Source organism: Chelonoidis abingdonii, chromosome 6 (genome assembly GCF_003597395.2).
Source record: "Chelonoidis abingdonii isolate Lonesome George chromosome 6, CheloAbing_2.0, whole genome shotgun sequence".
NCBI lineage: Eukaryota > Metazoa > Chordata > Testudines > Testudinidae > Chelonoidis > Chelonoidis abingdonii.
Genome location: NC_133774.1, coordinates 6,590,610 through 6,604,199, shown reverse-complemented (window position 1 = coordinate 6,604,199; position 13,590 = coordinate 6,590,610). Strand labels below are relative to the sequence as shown.

The window sequence follows — 13,590 nt, the reverse complement described above, 5'->3', positions numbered from 1 at the left end:
GGGAGAGCACCCTCCAAAATGCCGCTGAGGCGCCTCTTGAGGACGCCGCTTGTCGCCAACAAGTGATGTCATCGAGAGGCGTTGCCCCCGAATTTCATCGGCGACACCTCTCGATGACGTTGCTTTGCTGTTGACAAGTGATGTCATCGAGAGGCGTCGTCCCAAATTTCGTCGGCTACGCCTCTCGATGACGCCGCTTGCCGTCAACAAGTGACGTCATCGAGAGGCGTCGCTCCCAAATTTCGGCAGAGATGCATCTCGATGACGTCGCTTGTCAATGGCAAGCGGTGTCATCGAGAGGCGTTGCCGCCGAAAAGCCGCTGAAATTTGGCAGCATTTTGGCGGGTGCTCCATCGCTGCAGTGGTCGTTTGTCATCTGTAGACCTCAGAAGCAATTCTGAGGTTAGCAAGTAGACCAAAGAGGAGAATCATAAAGCTAAAACTAAAACAGGAAAGAGGACATTTGAGAAGGATACCTGTAAATATTAGGCATGTGCAGATATTTGATGTAGATAGTTCAATTGTATTTAACTCTAAAGAGATTGCATGAAAACCTCTAACATTCAGATTGCTACAGTGTAGGTGCCGTATTTGAAGATGAGATGGCAAATGTACAAGCATCTGCACCTCTGGGAAGAGGTAATGGAAGATATTTTCAAGACTCAGACTATTCACTTATGGACTCCCCTCTGTACTTTTTTCTAGCAACTACAGCTTTGCAGAACCTGAAATCTTCTCAGGAGAAACTGGTTAAAATAGGTGCAATTACAACAAGAATGATATCATTACAGAGATATTTAAGAGTCCTTTCGTTGGGCAGCCAATGCCTCTCAGAAGACTTTGAAAATATTCATTTTAAAAGAAACTCTTCCTGTGTCTCCTTTATATTCTACATACTTTTTATTAGTGAGACATATGCATAAAAATAGGATATTTGAAGATTAAATGGCTAGTTTGTAGAATGGAGAGAGGTAAATAATGGTGTCTCCCTGGGGTCTGTACTGGGACCAGTCCTGTTCAACATATTCATAAATGATCTGGAAAAAGGGGTAAACAGTGAGGTGGCAAAATTTGCAGATGATACAAAACTACTCAAGACAGTTAAGTCCAAAGCAGACTGTGAAGAGTTACAAAGGGGTCTAATAAAACTGGGTGTCTGGGCAACAAAATGGCAGATGAAATTCAATGTTGATAAATGCAAAGTAATGCACACTGGAAAATATAATCCCAACCATACATATAAAATGATGGGGTCTACATTAGCTGTTAGCACTCAAGAAAGAGATCTCGGAGTGATTGTAGAGAGTTCTCTGAAAACATCCACTCAGAGTCCAGCTGCAGTCAAAAAAGCTAACAGAATGTTGGGAATCATTAGGAAAGGGATAGATAATAAGACAGAAAATATCATATTGCCTCTATATAAGTCCACATTAACGCCCACATCTTGAATACTGCGTGCAGATCTGGTCACCCCATTTCAAAAAAAGATAGATTGGAATTGGAAGAGGTACAGAAAAGGGCAATACAAATGAATGGGGTATGGAACAGCTTCCATATGAGGAAAGATTAACAAGACTGGGACTCTTCAGCTTGGAAAAGAGATGACAAAGGGGAGATACGATAGAGGACTATAAAATCATGACTAGTGTAGAGAAAGTAAATAAGGAAGCATTATTTACTCCTAATAACACAAGAACTAAGGGTCACCAAATAAAATTAGTAGGCAGCAGGTTTAAAATGAACAAAAGGAAGTATTTCTTCACACAACACATAGTCAACCTATGGAACCCTTTGCAAGAGGATTTGCCAAGACTATAACAGGGTTCACAAAAGAACTAGATAAGTTCACGGAGGATAGCCAATGGCTATTAGCCAGGATGGGCAGGGATGCAAAACCATGTTCTGAAGTGTCCCTATCCTCTGTTTGCCAGAAGCTGGGAATGGGTGACAAGGCATGGATCACTTGATGATTCCCTATTCTGCTCATTCTCTTTGAAGCATCTGACATTGGCCACCGTTGGAAGACAGGATACCTTGCTAGATGGACCATTAGTTTGACCCTGTATGGCTTTTCTTATGTTCTTAAGAATACATCTGTTCCAACTTAATTCTCACCTGAAGTTATAATCCTTTGTAAACTCAGTCATTTCCAACTGTGATGAGATGTTTACCCCACACTTGCCTGGAAAGGGCTAATGCAGATGGGGAAGGGGGCTAATTAACCCAACAGGCCACAGCTGAAGGGAATCAGGTGGCCAAGTAAACCCAAGGCTGAGTGAGGGAGCCCAACTGAGGAGGAATGATCTGGGCTGGAACTATAAAGATAGGAAATTGGAAATAGAGGGGGCTGATGAGAGAGTCTGCAGTCATTCCCTGAGAGAAGGGCTGGCCAACCCAGAGAGGGGGGGAATTTAGTTGGGGACTGGTCCTGCTTTGAGAAGGGGTTTGGACAAGATACCTCCTGAGGTCCCTGTCATAAGTAGATAGGTAAGGTAAGGGTTAATTTTCTTTTGCCTGTAAAGGGGAACCAAACACCTGACCAGAGGACCAATCAGAGAACTAGAGTGTTTAAAAGTCAGGGGCGGGAATTTGTATACTCAGGGTCTTTGTTGTTTCCTCGGCTATGGGTAAACAAGCTTTTCTTCTAACTCCATCTTATCTAAGATATTCTACTAAAAGTCTGTGAGTACAAAGGAAAGCAAAGTAATTCGGCTATGAGGAGCTTTGTGTTGTATTTACTGTGTGTGATTGCTGGTCTATTTAAATTGGCTATTTTTTAAATCAGACTGGGTTATTCATATTTTCTTAAGTAGGAGCCTGTATTAATGTTTATACAAGTTATTATTTCTGTATTTTCTCTCTTTCTATATAAAGCTTTCTTTTTCAAAACTTGTGGAAGATTCTTTTTCTAGTAAGGCAAAGAAATTGAAATCTCTGTACCAGGTATCTGTCTCCCTCACGGGAAGACAGGAAGAGGGAAGGCAAAGCCAAGCTGTTGGTATTTTGCATCTCAATTGTCCTGAGGGAATAGAACGCTTATCTCTTGGGAAGCAGAGGAACAGGTTTCTTGGTACTCGCAGGCTAGACCAAGAGGCAAGGCTGGGAAGGAGGGGGGAAGGGGTTATCTCTCCTGCTTTTAGACTCCAAGGGATCTGGAATCTGGGGGTCCCCCCAGGGAAGGGTGGTGGACACCAGAGAGAGGAAAGGGGGGTCAGGCCCTATCAATTCCTGACCTGGTGGCAGCCTATCAGAGCTAAGCTGGAGATTAAGCTTAGAGGACTTTATGCTAGTACCTCATATCTGAACTCTAAGGTCCAGATTGAGGAATTATACTATGACAGTCCCTTCCAACCCTGATAGTCTATGATTCTATGTGATTCTAAGCTAGGAAGGTAGGACAGGGCTCAGGGAAAGACACTAAGGTCTAGAAGTGAATAGGTCTTGACTGGTGTCTAGAGGGTTCCTGAGCCAGAACCCGGAGCAGAGGGTGGATCTGGGTTCCCTTGCCAACCATTAAGGGAGTGGCACTACGAGGAAGACTGCCTAGGACTGCTTGAGAGGAAAGACTTTCCGATTCTGGAAGGGGAAAATCGTTTGGTGACCTGGCTGGAGGGCTAAGTCACAAAGAGGCAGCTCATGGAGTAAAAGAGGGGGCCACAAACCAAGATAGAGAGGTGGACAGATGATGGACAAACATGGGAAGAGGCATCAACCTCACGAGCTACTCCCCAGAGTGACCAGGAGGAGGTGCCATCCTAGTGGTCACATCAACGCACAGACAATTGTGACTGCCTCAGATCAAATAGGCATGTGAAAACTAACTACATACAATTAAATTTTTGGATTCCATATTACATACAAAAGCAGCAGAGAAAGTTACTTAGCAGAGTACAGTTTATACAGGCAAAAAACTCCTTCGGCTATAATATTCCCTTTTAAAACTTGAAAAGCAGTTGTGAGGTTGGAGGGAAAGGAGAAAATACATGTGTGGGATGCAGATCATGTAATTCATAATCTTGTGGGATCCCCTTGTCAGTGATGCTTTTAAAATAATATCTACATCAAAGCTCTCATCAAATCCTTTTGCTGTTTCCTTTACAAGACTGCTAAACTCCATCCATTCCTCCCTCTCCCTTCCACTAAAATCCTTGTATTCAACTGAGTTATATCTCCTCTTTCTAGAGCAACTTTCTCTTCTGTGGTTTCAATAATCTCTATCCTCTCCCTGCTGCCAGTCTATATAAAATGTTGCTGCTAAATCTGTCTTCCCTTTCCACTACTCTGTCAGACCCTTACACAAATATCTTTCAGGGTAAGCTCTCACCTTCTACATCAAGTGAAAGCATCTCATTTTCAGCTCATGACGCTGCACAATTCTGACCCGCCTACATAGCCATTCTTATTTCCTCTTCCCCACGAACCCTTCTACTGCTTAAGCACCTCCCACGCTTCATCCCAACAATCTCTCTTGTATCTTCTTTCCACTTATTTTCATGCCTTTTTCCATGGGGCCCTCACTCGCTAGGGTCTCTCTTCTTTACCTCCCATATAACAACCTCCCTGTTTAAATCTCTCTTTAAACCCACTTTTTTTCAGGTAACCTTCCATCAAACAGCATCCAGAGTTCAAGACTGGACTCTCAGTTGGGGTTGTGTGTGTGCGTATTGTCTGAATCTGATTTACATCTTAGTCCCTGGAGTGAAAACCCCCATCTTCCCTTATGTCTGTACAGCTGAGTAAAGCATCAGCACTCAAGTCTATACACACAGCTCTCATCCCCCTCTACTGTTCCTGCTTCCTTTCTTACCTAGCACTTCAACCTTACTGCTCATTCTTTCTTCCGCCGTGGTTTTGGCACCTCCTAGGATGCTGTTCCTACACCTTGAACTCCTTGTTCTAGTCTACTAACGCACGCTCTCCTCTTTCAAATCCCTCCTCAAGGATAATTTCTTCCATCAATTTTCCTATCTTATTCTAGACCAACAGTCCTCACACTCTTCTTTACCTAACTGTTGTCCAATGTCTAGTCTCGTGGTTATAGCATTGTCTAGTTTAAATTCCAAGTTCTTCAGGGCACAGAGGAGGTCTTACTCTGTGCTTCTCAATGCTCCAAGTAAGTGTTTGGTACCACAGAAATTTCTTCTATCTATAAACCTCACAAACTCACCTATTGTAATCTAGCCTGGATTGGTGTAGCTGTTGCTGCTTCAGAAGTAGTTTTGCTTCCTGTTTAGCAAGAAGATGCTGGAGACGTTCCTTTTCAACTTCCAGCTCCATTTTCTGCAGCAGAAGCTGCTGTCTTCTTTCCTCAGACAGCCTTTTACTTCGCTCTGTTTCTTTTGATCCAGAGTCCACAATGTCATTCATCCCAGAAACTCGAGAAAGCCTAGAGTAATCACAGGTTTCATGAAGTGGCCCAGAATATCTTCTGGGTACATGGCTGGCCTTTTGGCTATCCTGAATGTTCTCCAAACTTCCTGGCTGCATACAAGCCCAATGACTCATTTGGTGAGGACAAGTGTTCTGAAATTCACTCATTCTCTGGCCCACATCAGGAGTCATTTGCGTGGGGTATGGGCCCCTTTCCTTTGCCGACAGCATCATATTGTTACATTTTCTGTGCAAGCCATTTTCCACCGGACATTCATTCAGAACCTCCTGTTGGTTGTAGTGGGCTGTGGTCTCATAAGCATGATTATTTCTACAGTGCGGACGTACTGAAAACAGGGCTGGACTTCCAGACTGTGACACTTTATTGTTCTGGTATATTGTTCTTGTTTGTGGTCTAACTATACTTAAATAAGAACCATCCAGTTCCAAAGGTGGTAGCTGGCATGGACTCTTCTTGTTGGACACCTACAATAAGAGAAACAAGCTATCATCTTTCAAAATTAAACATTCTATGTTAAATTGTATTGTTCCTTAGCAAAATTTGCTTCTCCTCATCAGTTCTCAGAATAAAGTTGTCATACCAGTACTGGGAGATTCAATGCATTGTGCTGACGGACATCTAGCAAGACTCATATAATGTTTATCAAAAGGCAGAGATAAGCCTGCTATCAAATCTACATTTCAATCAGTGTACACAAGTACAATAAATATGAAACTACTGTCTGCAGGATCCTCAGCATAAACAAGTAGCTTCAGAGTACCAAGTAGTTGTGAGTACCTAGGGTTACATAAAATCAGCTTGAAGAGTGGCAAAAAACATTAAATGTTAATGTATGAAAATGTTTAATTTTGAATGCCGAGCCAAAAAATCCATTCAGCCACTATAAATACTCTTTGATTGGCCATTACACAGCAGGAGATTTGATGTAAAACATTTCACCTTGCGCTGAATGGGATATTACTTACCGCCGGAAATTTGATGAGAGTTTTTGAAATGTCTTTACAGAAACACAGATAAAAACCGACCACTTTCCGTAAAATATGGTTCTACTTCAAAAGCTGTCATTTAAATAAAAAAACATGTTTAAATTCAGCTATAAATGTAAGTGATTTTTCAATTAAGTTGGGCAAGTGATTATACTCTGATAAAACTCTGCAGAAAGAAAGCAGCTGTAATTCACATTTGTCATCCCAATGAAAAGTGAACTCGTAGTGGGTGTGTTATACTCACGGCTATTATGTCAGGGACATCAAAATCCTGCTTATATCCTGCAGTATCCTTGCACTGCGGTGTGTCTCGGCAGTTAAGCCTTTGTGTTGCTGTGCACATCAGAACAGCAGTGAATCACTTTTCCAAGATGTGTGCGTTAATTTCAGTAACATATTGCATTTAAACTCTGTTTCAGCCCTCAGGCTCTTTGTCAGAGATTTAATTGTGTTTACTTGCAGAAGCCAGGTTTGCTAAAGATAAACAAACTACTTTAGCAGCAGCAAGCAAGCAGAAATTTGCTGGTCACTGATGGACAGAAAACTACAATTTGTATTCTGATAACACACACAATGAGATTAGCTGCTGTCCATATGCACTGGAAGACAATCTCTGCCCCAAAGATCTTAGATTTAAGAATGCAAGCAACATAAAAAGAGATGAAGAGGGATCTAATCCAACTATGTACAGTTTTTGTATGCATTATTTACAGTCTTTATATAAACCAACATATCAACTCTATTTGACTGCCCCTCGGCTCCTTCATATTAAGTTTCTTGTAGGCCTCACAGAAAATAAAATAATGTAGATAATCAAATATCAGTATTTAAGGGATAATTTTCAGTTATGTTTTTACAAAAATTTACTTTTCACCATATGATTGAAAGCCGCACATGCCATGTTTTGCCCCATGAAACCCAATGAGTTGGAGGCATCTGCATTAGTGTCAGCACTAAATGTGCAAGAAAAGTCTGATGCTAGGACTGGGTGAAAAGTGCAGGACATTAAACTATTTCAGAAGTCAGAGGGGCCGGCAGGGCAACCTACCAGAATTCAACATGCTGCCAGAAGGCAATCAGAGTTGTTTGTTGTTATTTGTTTGGTGCCATTGTTGTGCATGATGATTTTACAGACAAAGAAAAACACACTCCCATGTCCCAAGGACATAAGAACGTAAGAATGGCCATACTGGGTCAGACCAAAGGTCCATCTAGACCAGTATCCCTATCTACCAGACAGTGGCCATGCCAGTCTGCCCCCAGAGGGAGTGAACCCAACAGCCAATGATCAAGTGATCTCTCTCCTTGCTCCATCTCCACCCTTCTGACACAACAGAGTAGGTGACACCATCTCCATATCACCTCTATCACATGCTAATAGCCATTTATGGACTTCTCCCACCTCTATTATCAGTTCTCTTCTTAAAACCGCGTTAGATGTCCTAACCTTCAACTCCTTCAGGGCAAGGAGTTCGCTGTGTGAAGAAGAACTTCCTTTTATTTGTTTTAAACCTGCTGTCCATTAATTTCATTTGGTGACCCCTAGTTCTTATATTATGGGAACAAGTAAATAACTTTTCCTTATCCACTTTCTCCACATCACTCATGATTTTATATACCTCTATCATATCCCCCTTAGTCTCCTCTTCTCCAAGCTGAAAAGTCCTTTACAATCTAAATTAGACACCACACAGAAAGGGATTTCTGGCAACAAATAAAATATGGGGTGCAAGATGTTAAGGGATAGAGGAGAAGAGACCATAAAATAATCCTGTAGCTACATGTTATACATCTACTCACGGGAAATTCTGTGCAATTGCGGCGGAGCAGAAAAATGCGCCCCACCCCTGCCGATTCCCTTTGCTTCCTTTCAGAAAATGGAGAAGCAAAGAGAAGCTGCACCAGTACTCACTCACCCCCTACCCAGCTGCTGGACAGTTTGGGCACATCTGTTTGGGAAGCTGTAGGGGGGAGAGGCAAATCACTGGTGGGAGGGGGGGGTCTGGGGAGGCCCTGGCCACCCAGGGACATTAGTACCAGCTGGGGGGGGGCGGAGATGGAGAACTCCCTCCCCCTTACATCTGGGGTTGGGTCAGATCAAGCCCCAGAAACTTCCCCTGGCTGCAGGAAGCTCTGCACTGCGGGGGGTGGGCGGGAGAGACTGGAGAGAGGAAGAGTTCGGCTCAGCGAGGGGGGCTGTTGGGTGTGGAGAGGTCTGAATGCACAGGGATTGAGCAGACAGGCGGAGCAGCTCTTTGTACAGTGACCTCTCCCCCTACCCAGAATTCCCCCCCCACATCAGGAGTCCCCTGCACCCAGAAGTGCCCACTGAGTCCCCCAAACCTCATCTAGCTGAGCCTCACCCTCTGCATCAGGAGCCCCCCACATCCGGATCCCCACCCACTGAACTCCAACCAGCTGCACCCTGACCCCCCACTTCACCAAGCCCCACTCCCACAGCCCTGTCTACTGAGCTCTAACTACCTTCACCTGGACTCCCCTGCAGAGTCTCGTTCCCTCTGCACCTCAGATCCCTCACCAAACCATTGTGCATCCAGATTCCCCCCGGATCCAGACCCCACACCAAGCTGCCCGCACCCAGATTGTGCCACACAGAACCTTGGTACTCTGGAGGGAATTCTCCACCAAAAAATTAAAAGTCTGCAAAGTTCTGTATATTTTATTTATCAAAATAACACAATCACAATAAAAATATAATCACACCATTTTCAATTATTTTGGTAATTTATTTCAAAATACTTGTCAGCAAATCATTTAAAATGGTATGATTATATTGTGTTATTTTGACAAATAAAATATGGAGAATTTTGCAGAATTTTAAAATATTGTAATATTTAATTTTTTTGCCCAGAATTCCCTCAGGAGTAACATCTCACTTCTCACCTTACCAAGTTTAGGGCACTCTTGAGGAAACAGGACAGCAAGCTGGGTTGGTTCCCAAACTGCTCAGGACCAGGACTGGGAGCGCATGCAGTTGCTCTCAAACAATCGCCTGGCCACAGCTCTGAGGTTTTGATGAACGATATCCAACCCTCCTTAAGTCTTCAAGCCAAATGGAAAAGGAAAAAAAATAGGAGATCCCTAAAAATAAAATCCCCAAGATTTCCTTATTTTACCAGTTTGTTTTATTGACTAAAGGGACCAAAGTTTGTTAAGAAATCTCAGTACATGAACAGGGATGGTATAAAATAATTGCCAGGAGAAGATTTAAGGATAAAGGTCCACACTGCAAATTAACTTCGTGACTGAGACTCGATTAAAAGTCCCTCGAGACCCCAAAAGGGAGGTCCCAGTTAGCATTTGTTGACCCTGGTCACCATTAAATCTGCCCTGATGGTCTCAGAAAAGGCACTGATATTTAAATACTTCATAACAAGCCAGAGAAGCTTTACCGTGATTTCACAGTTACCGCATGCTTGCGGGGGACGGAGGATTCTCATGAATATCACGGAATGGAAGCAGTATTTTTTAATTTCTCTAGAGGACTGAGATTGTAGTACTACGTGGAAGTCTCGGTTCCAGTTTCACATGGCTTTAAAGGCCACTCAAGGTCAATCCTGTAAGAGAAATTAACTAATTTTGGGTGGGATGGGCAGGGGAAATCAAGCAACAACTTGGCAAGTTATGTTAATTTCTGTCAATGCTTAAATTGAAAACTATAGAAGAATGGCACCAACCATTTAAAAACTAGAGTGACATCCACACCTGAGTTGGATTATCAGGGCAGGGCACACTATAAACAACCTGTGATGGGCAGGACAAAGTGGCAAAGGGAAAGAGGAAGAGAATTATAAGACACACTCACTCCTGCATTGTGAACATGAGGAATTAGGTACTTTTATTAGATGAGTTTAAAACAGATATTGCCTAGGAAACACATGGGAGCCACGATGGGTTGTGATGGAACAGATATGCTTTCCCATGTTGGGAGCTCTCCCATTCTTTCTGTATATTATTTAATAACATACCTTCCCTTAGCTAAAATGTAAACAAACAAAAGAAACTGCTGCTTGTGATATATGGAGTTAATATGATTCGATCCAATGTGAAACTGCCACACAGAAATATACATACACTAAAATCAGTTCACATAATTTTGTAAGAGCTATAACAGAAAACGTGCGGAAGCACTATGAATCTCTTATTGCAATCCTTGTAATTTCTGCTGAGGGAGTCAGAATAAAGTATAAACAAATACTGGGCCCTACATCACACACACAAATGCACATGCACACACAGACGAGTTGCAGCTTACTCAGACAGTCTCCAATTTCTACAAAATTCTCTTAAAAACAAGCTGTGGATGTGCTCTGCAGTAGCAGTATACACACTGATACAGTAGGCATATTGTTATCTATGTTGTTTATATGAAACAAGTAACAAAATCAGATCTTACAGTCTCTATGTAGGCCAAATCCCCATTGACTTCAAAGGGAGTTTTTTCCTATGTAAAACGGTATATTTTCCTCAAAGTAACAATTCTAGTGGTCTTATGATTGAAGAACAAACTAGTAACATCTGTATATTTATACAGGTGAAATCCTGGACCCATTGACTTCCTCCAAAACTCCCATTGACTTCAATTTCACCTATAGCGCCTGTCTTTAATGAAATTAATCAATATGATACATTAGAAGACAGAGAAAAGAAACACACGGTGTGATATAATCATTAGACTGTATCCTAAGCATGACTCCATAGGTGGGTTTTTAGAAGTTTTTTGAAATAGACAGAGGAGACTATTAATTGGGTAGAGTATGCAGAAAGGTGAAATGGAAAGGTTACTCACCCTGTGTAGTAACTGTAGTTCTTCAAGATGTGTGTTCCTATGGGTGCTCCACTTCAGGTGTGCATGCGCCCCATGCACTTTCGATCAGAGATTTTCATTAGCTGCGTCCGTTCAGCCTGCAAATGTGCCTTACACATCCTTGTGCCTTGCACTGAGGCTATGCAGGACTGTGAGGGTGAACTGCCCTCAGTTTCTTCACTATCACTAAGTCCAACTAAGGAAACTCTGAAGCAGAGGGGCAAAAGGGTGGGTACTTGAGTACTCATAGAGACCCACATCTTCAAGAACTATTGCACAAGGTAAGTAGCCTTTCCTTCTTCAAGCAGTGTCCCTATGGGCACTCAATTTCAGGTGACTTCTGAGCAGTATCCTCAGAAGGAGGTTGCTTCGGTGTAGAGTCTTGTACAGAAGATAGAGCTGCTCATTGCCGTCTCAGATTTAGGGGCACAGACCAAGGAATAGTATTTGGAGAAAGTATGTATTGGAGACCACACAGAAGTTCTGCAGATTTCAGGTATTCAGTGTCCTTAATCATAGAATCATAGTATATTAGGATTGGAAGAGACCTCAGGAGGTCATCTAGGCCAATCCCCTGCTCAAAGAAGGACCAACACCAACTAAAACCAACTTAAGTAAGGCCACAGAAGTTGACCTCATAGAGACAGCCAGAATCCTAGCAGGAGGCTGGGTGTTGGCAATCTCACAGCAAGCGATAACACACCTTGAAATCCACCTTGATAGTCTCTGGGTAGAAACAGCGGACCCATTATATCTGTCTGCAATGAAGACAAATAATCTAGGAGACTTCCAGAATAGTTTGGTCCTATCTGTCATCTTATGTGTGGAAGGAAGCTTCCCATCCTGAGTTACTGGTGTTGGGGGAAACAAAGCAGGTAACTGTATGATCTGGTTCACATTAAACTCAAATGATACCTGTGACATTCCCTAGGGTACAATCTGGACTGTTGAACAGCTGTCTCCCCTTAATTCTCTAGCCTGGAGTGCCTTTTACACTGCTATGCTGTCAGAACATCCACTCCTGGCCTGCTCACACAGCCTTCACCCATCTTTTGGAGACATGAAGGGCCTGTATTACACATTTCCCCCAGCCCTCTGATTCTAAAAGTGATGAACAAGATCAGGCAGGACAAGGACAAGGTTGTCCAGATAGTGCCTATGTGGCCAAGACAGATGTGGTATCCTTACCTGTTTCAATTGTCTCCTTGTTCCATGTTTCCCTCATCTTCACTCTCAAGTCCTTCATCCCAACATAAAGGTTCTTCTCCTCAAGGTATGAGTTCTCGATGGTTTGTGCTGCGACAAAGTTGCACACCTCTTGGTCGCAGTTCCTCGCACTCCCTTCCTCTCCTCTGGCTCCCTGGCTCCCTGTGACCTGACTGGAGTGAGCCCTTTTATAGCATCCGAGGGGCTCTAATTAGAGTCAGGTGCTTAACAGCCTCACCTGACTCTTAGCAGGTTAATTGGAGTCAGATGTTCTCATTAGCCTGGAGCAGCCCCTGCTCTGGTCACTCAGGGAACAGAAAACTGCTTAGCTGGTGGCCAGTATATTCCCCTTCTACTATTCTGCTGTTCCCAACTGGCCTGGGTCTATCACAGAGGGCATAGAGTTTACCTGTTCAGTAGAGGTGTCCTGCACTGAACAGGATTCTGCAGACTTACGAGTGGACAAGAACACTACTTCAAGCAGTTTATAACTGAAAGCTCTGATATTCTACTGCACTCCATTGTGACAGGGCATCATCCTGCTCCTGGCTCCTGCAAGTTGGTGTCACTGTTTCAGGATTTGACAACCCCCCCTCACAGAATCCAAGATCACCTCATTAATTGAAAGGGTGACTCTGATCAATGTTGCCAATTGAAGGGTATTCAATAACTTTTGTTGCAATTCCTTGACCTCTTTGAGTGGTATCTTAAAGGAGTCTGCCATGCACTTGATGTGGTCTTGGAATTGCTTAAAGTCATCAGCCATAGACAGTGGAAGAGGCATTCCTGCTTCATCAGGAATGATGAGAAGGTAGTGGTTTGAGAAGTAGTCTCCTCATCTGCTCTAGCTTCCTGTTCCTCAAATGTCTCCCCTGCTGGGAAATGGTCTGAGGTGGTAGAGATTGTCTCTCCCATTATCCTAGTGGGCTAGATTAGGAGCTCTTGACCATTGCTGTTGGTAAGCAGCCAGGGAATCCCAATATGACCATTCCAGGAGGAGGGTGGAGGGTCCATACAGGGGAGGGCTGGCACCCAGGGTTGCTCTCACCACTTGTGATGTCTTGTCCTGGATTCCTCTCTATCGCTGTGGCCCACACAGAAAGGATTCCTATAAGGGTGGTTAGGAGAGGCTGAATGGAAGTCCTCTTCACCCTCTTCCTCAAAGAGCAGTGGAGAAG

At 43.3% G+C, this 13,590-nt stretch overlaps 1 protein-coding gene across 1 annotated transcript in view; it reads right to left on the bottom strand.

Annotated features, from left to right (window-relative positions):
- The window catches only part of KIAA1328 (KIAA1328 ortholog), a 256,258-nt gene that overhangs the window by 73,315 nt on the left and 169,353 nt on the right, over window positions 1-13,590 (bottom strand). Inside the window, exon 7 of the mRNA XM_032779841.2 lies at window positions 5,168-5,856. Within this exon, the coding sequence (XP_032635732.1) occupies window positions 5,168-5,856 (689 nt within the window). The remainder of the gene's footprint in view (window positions 1-5,167; window positions 5,857-13,590) is intronic.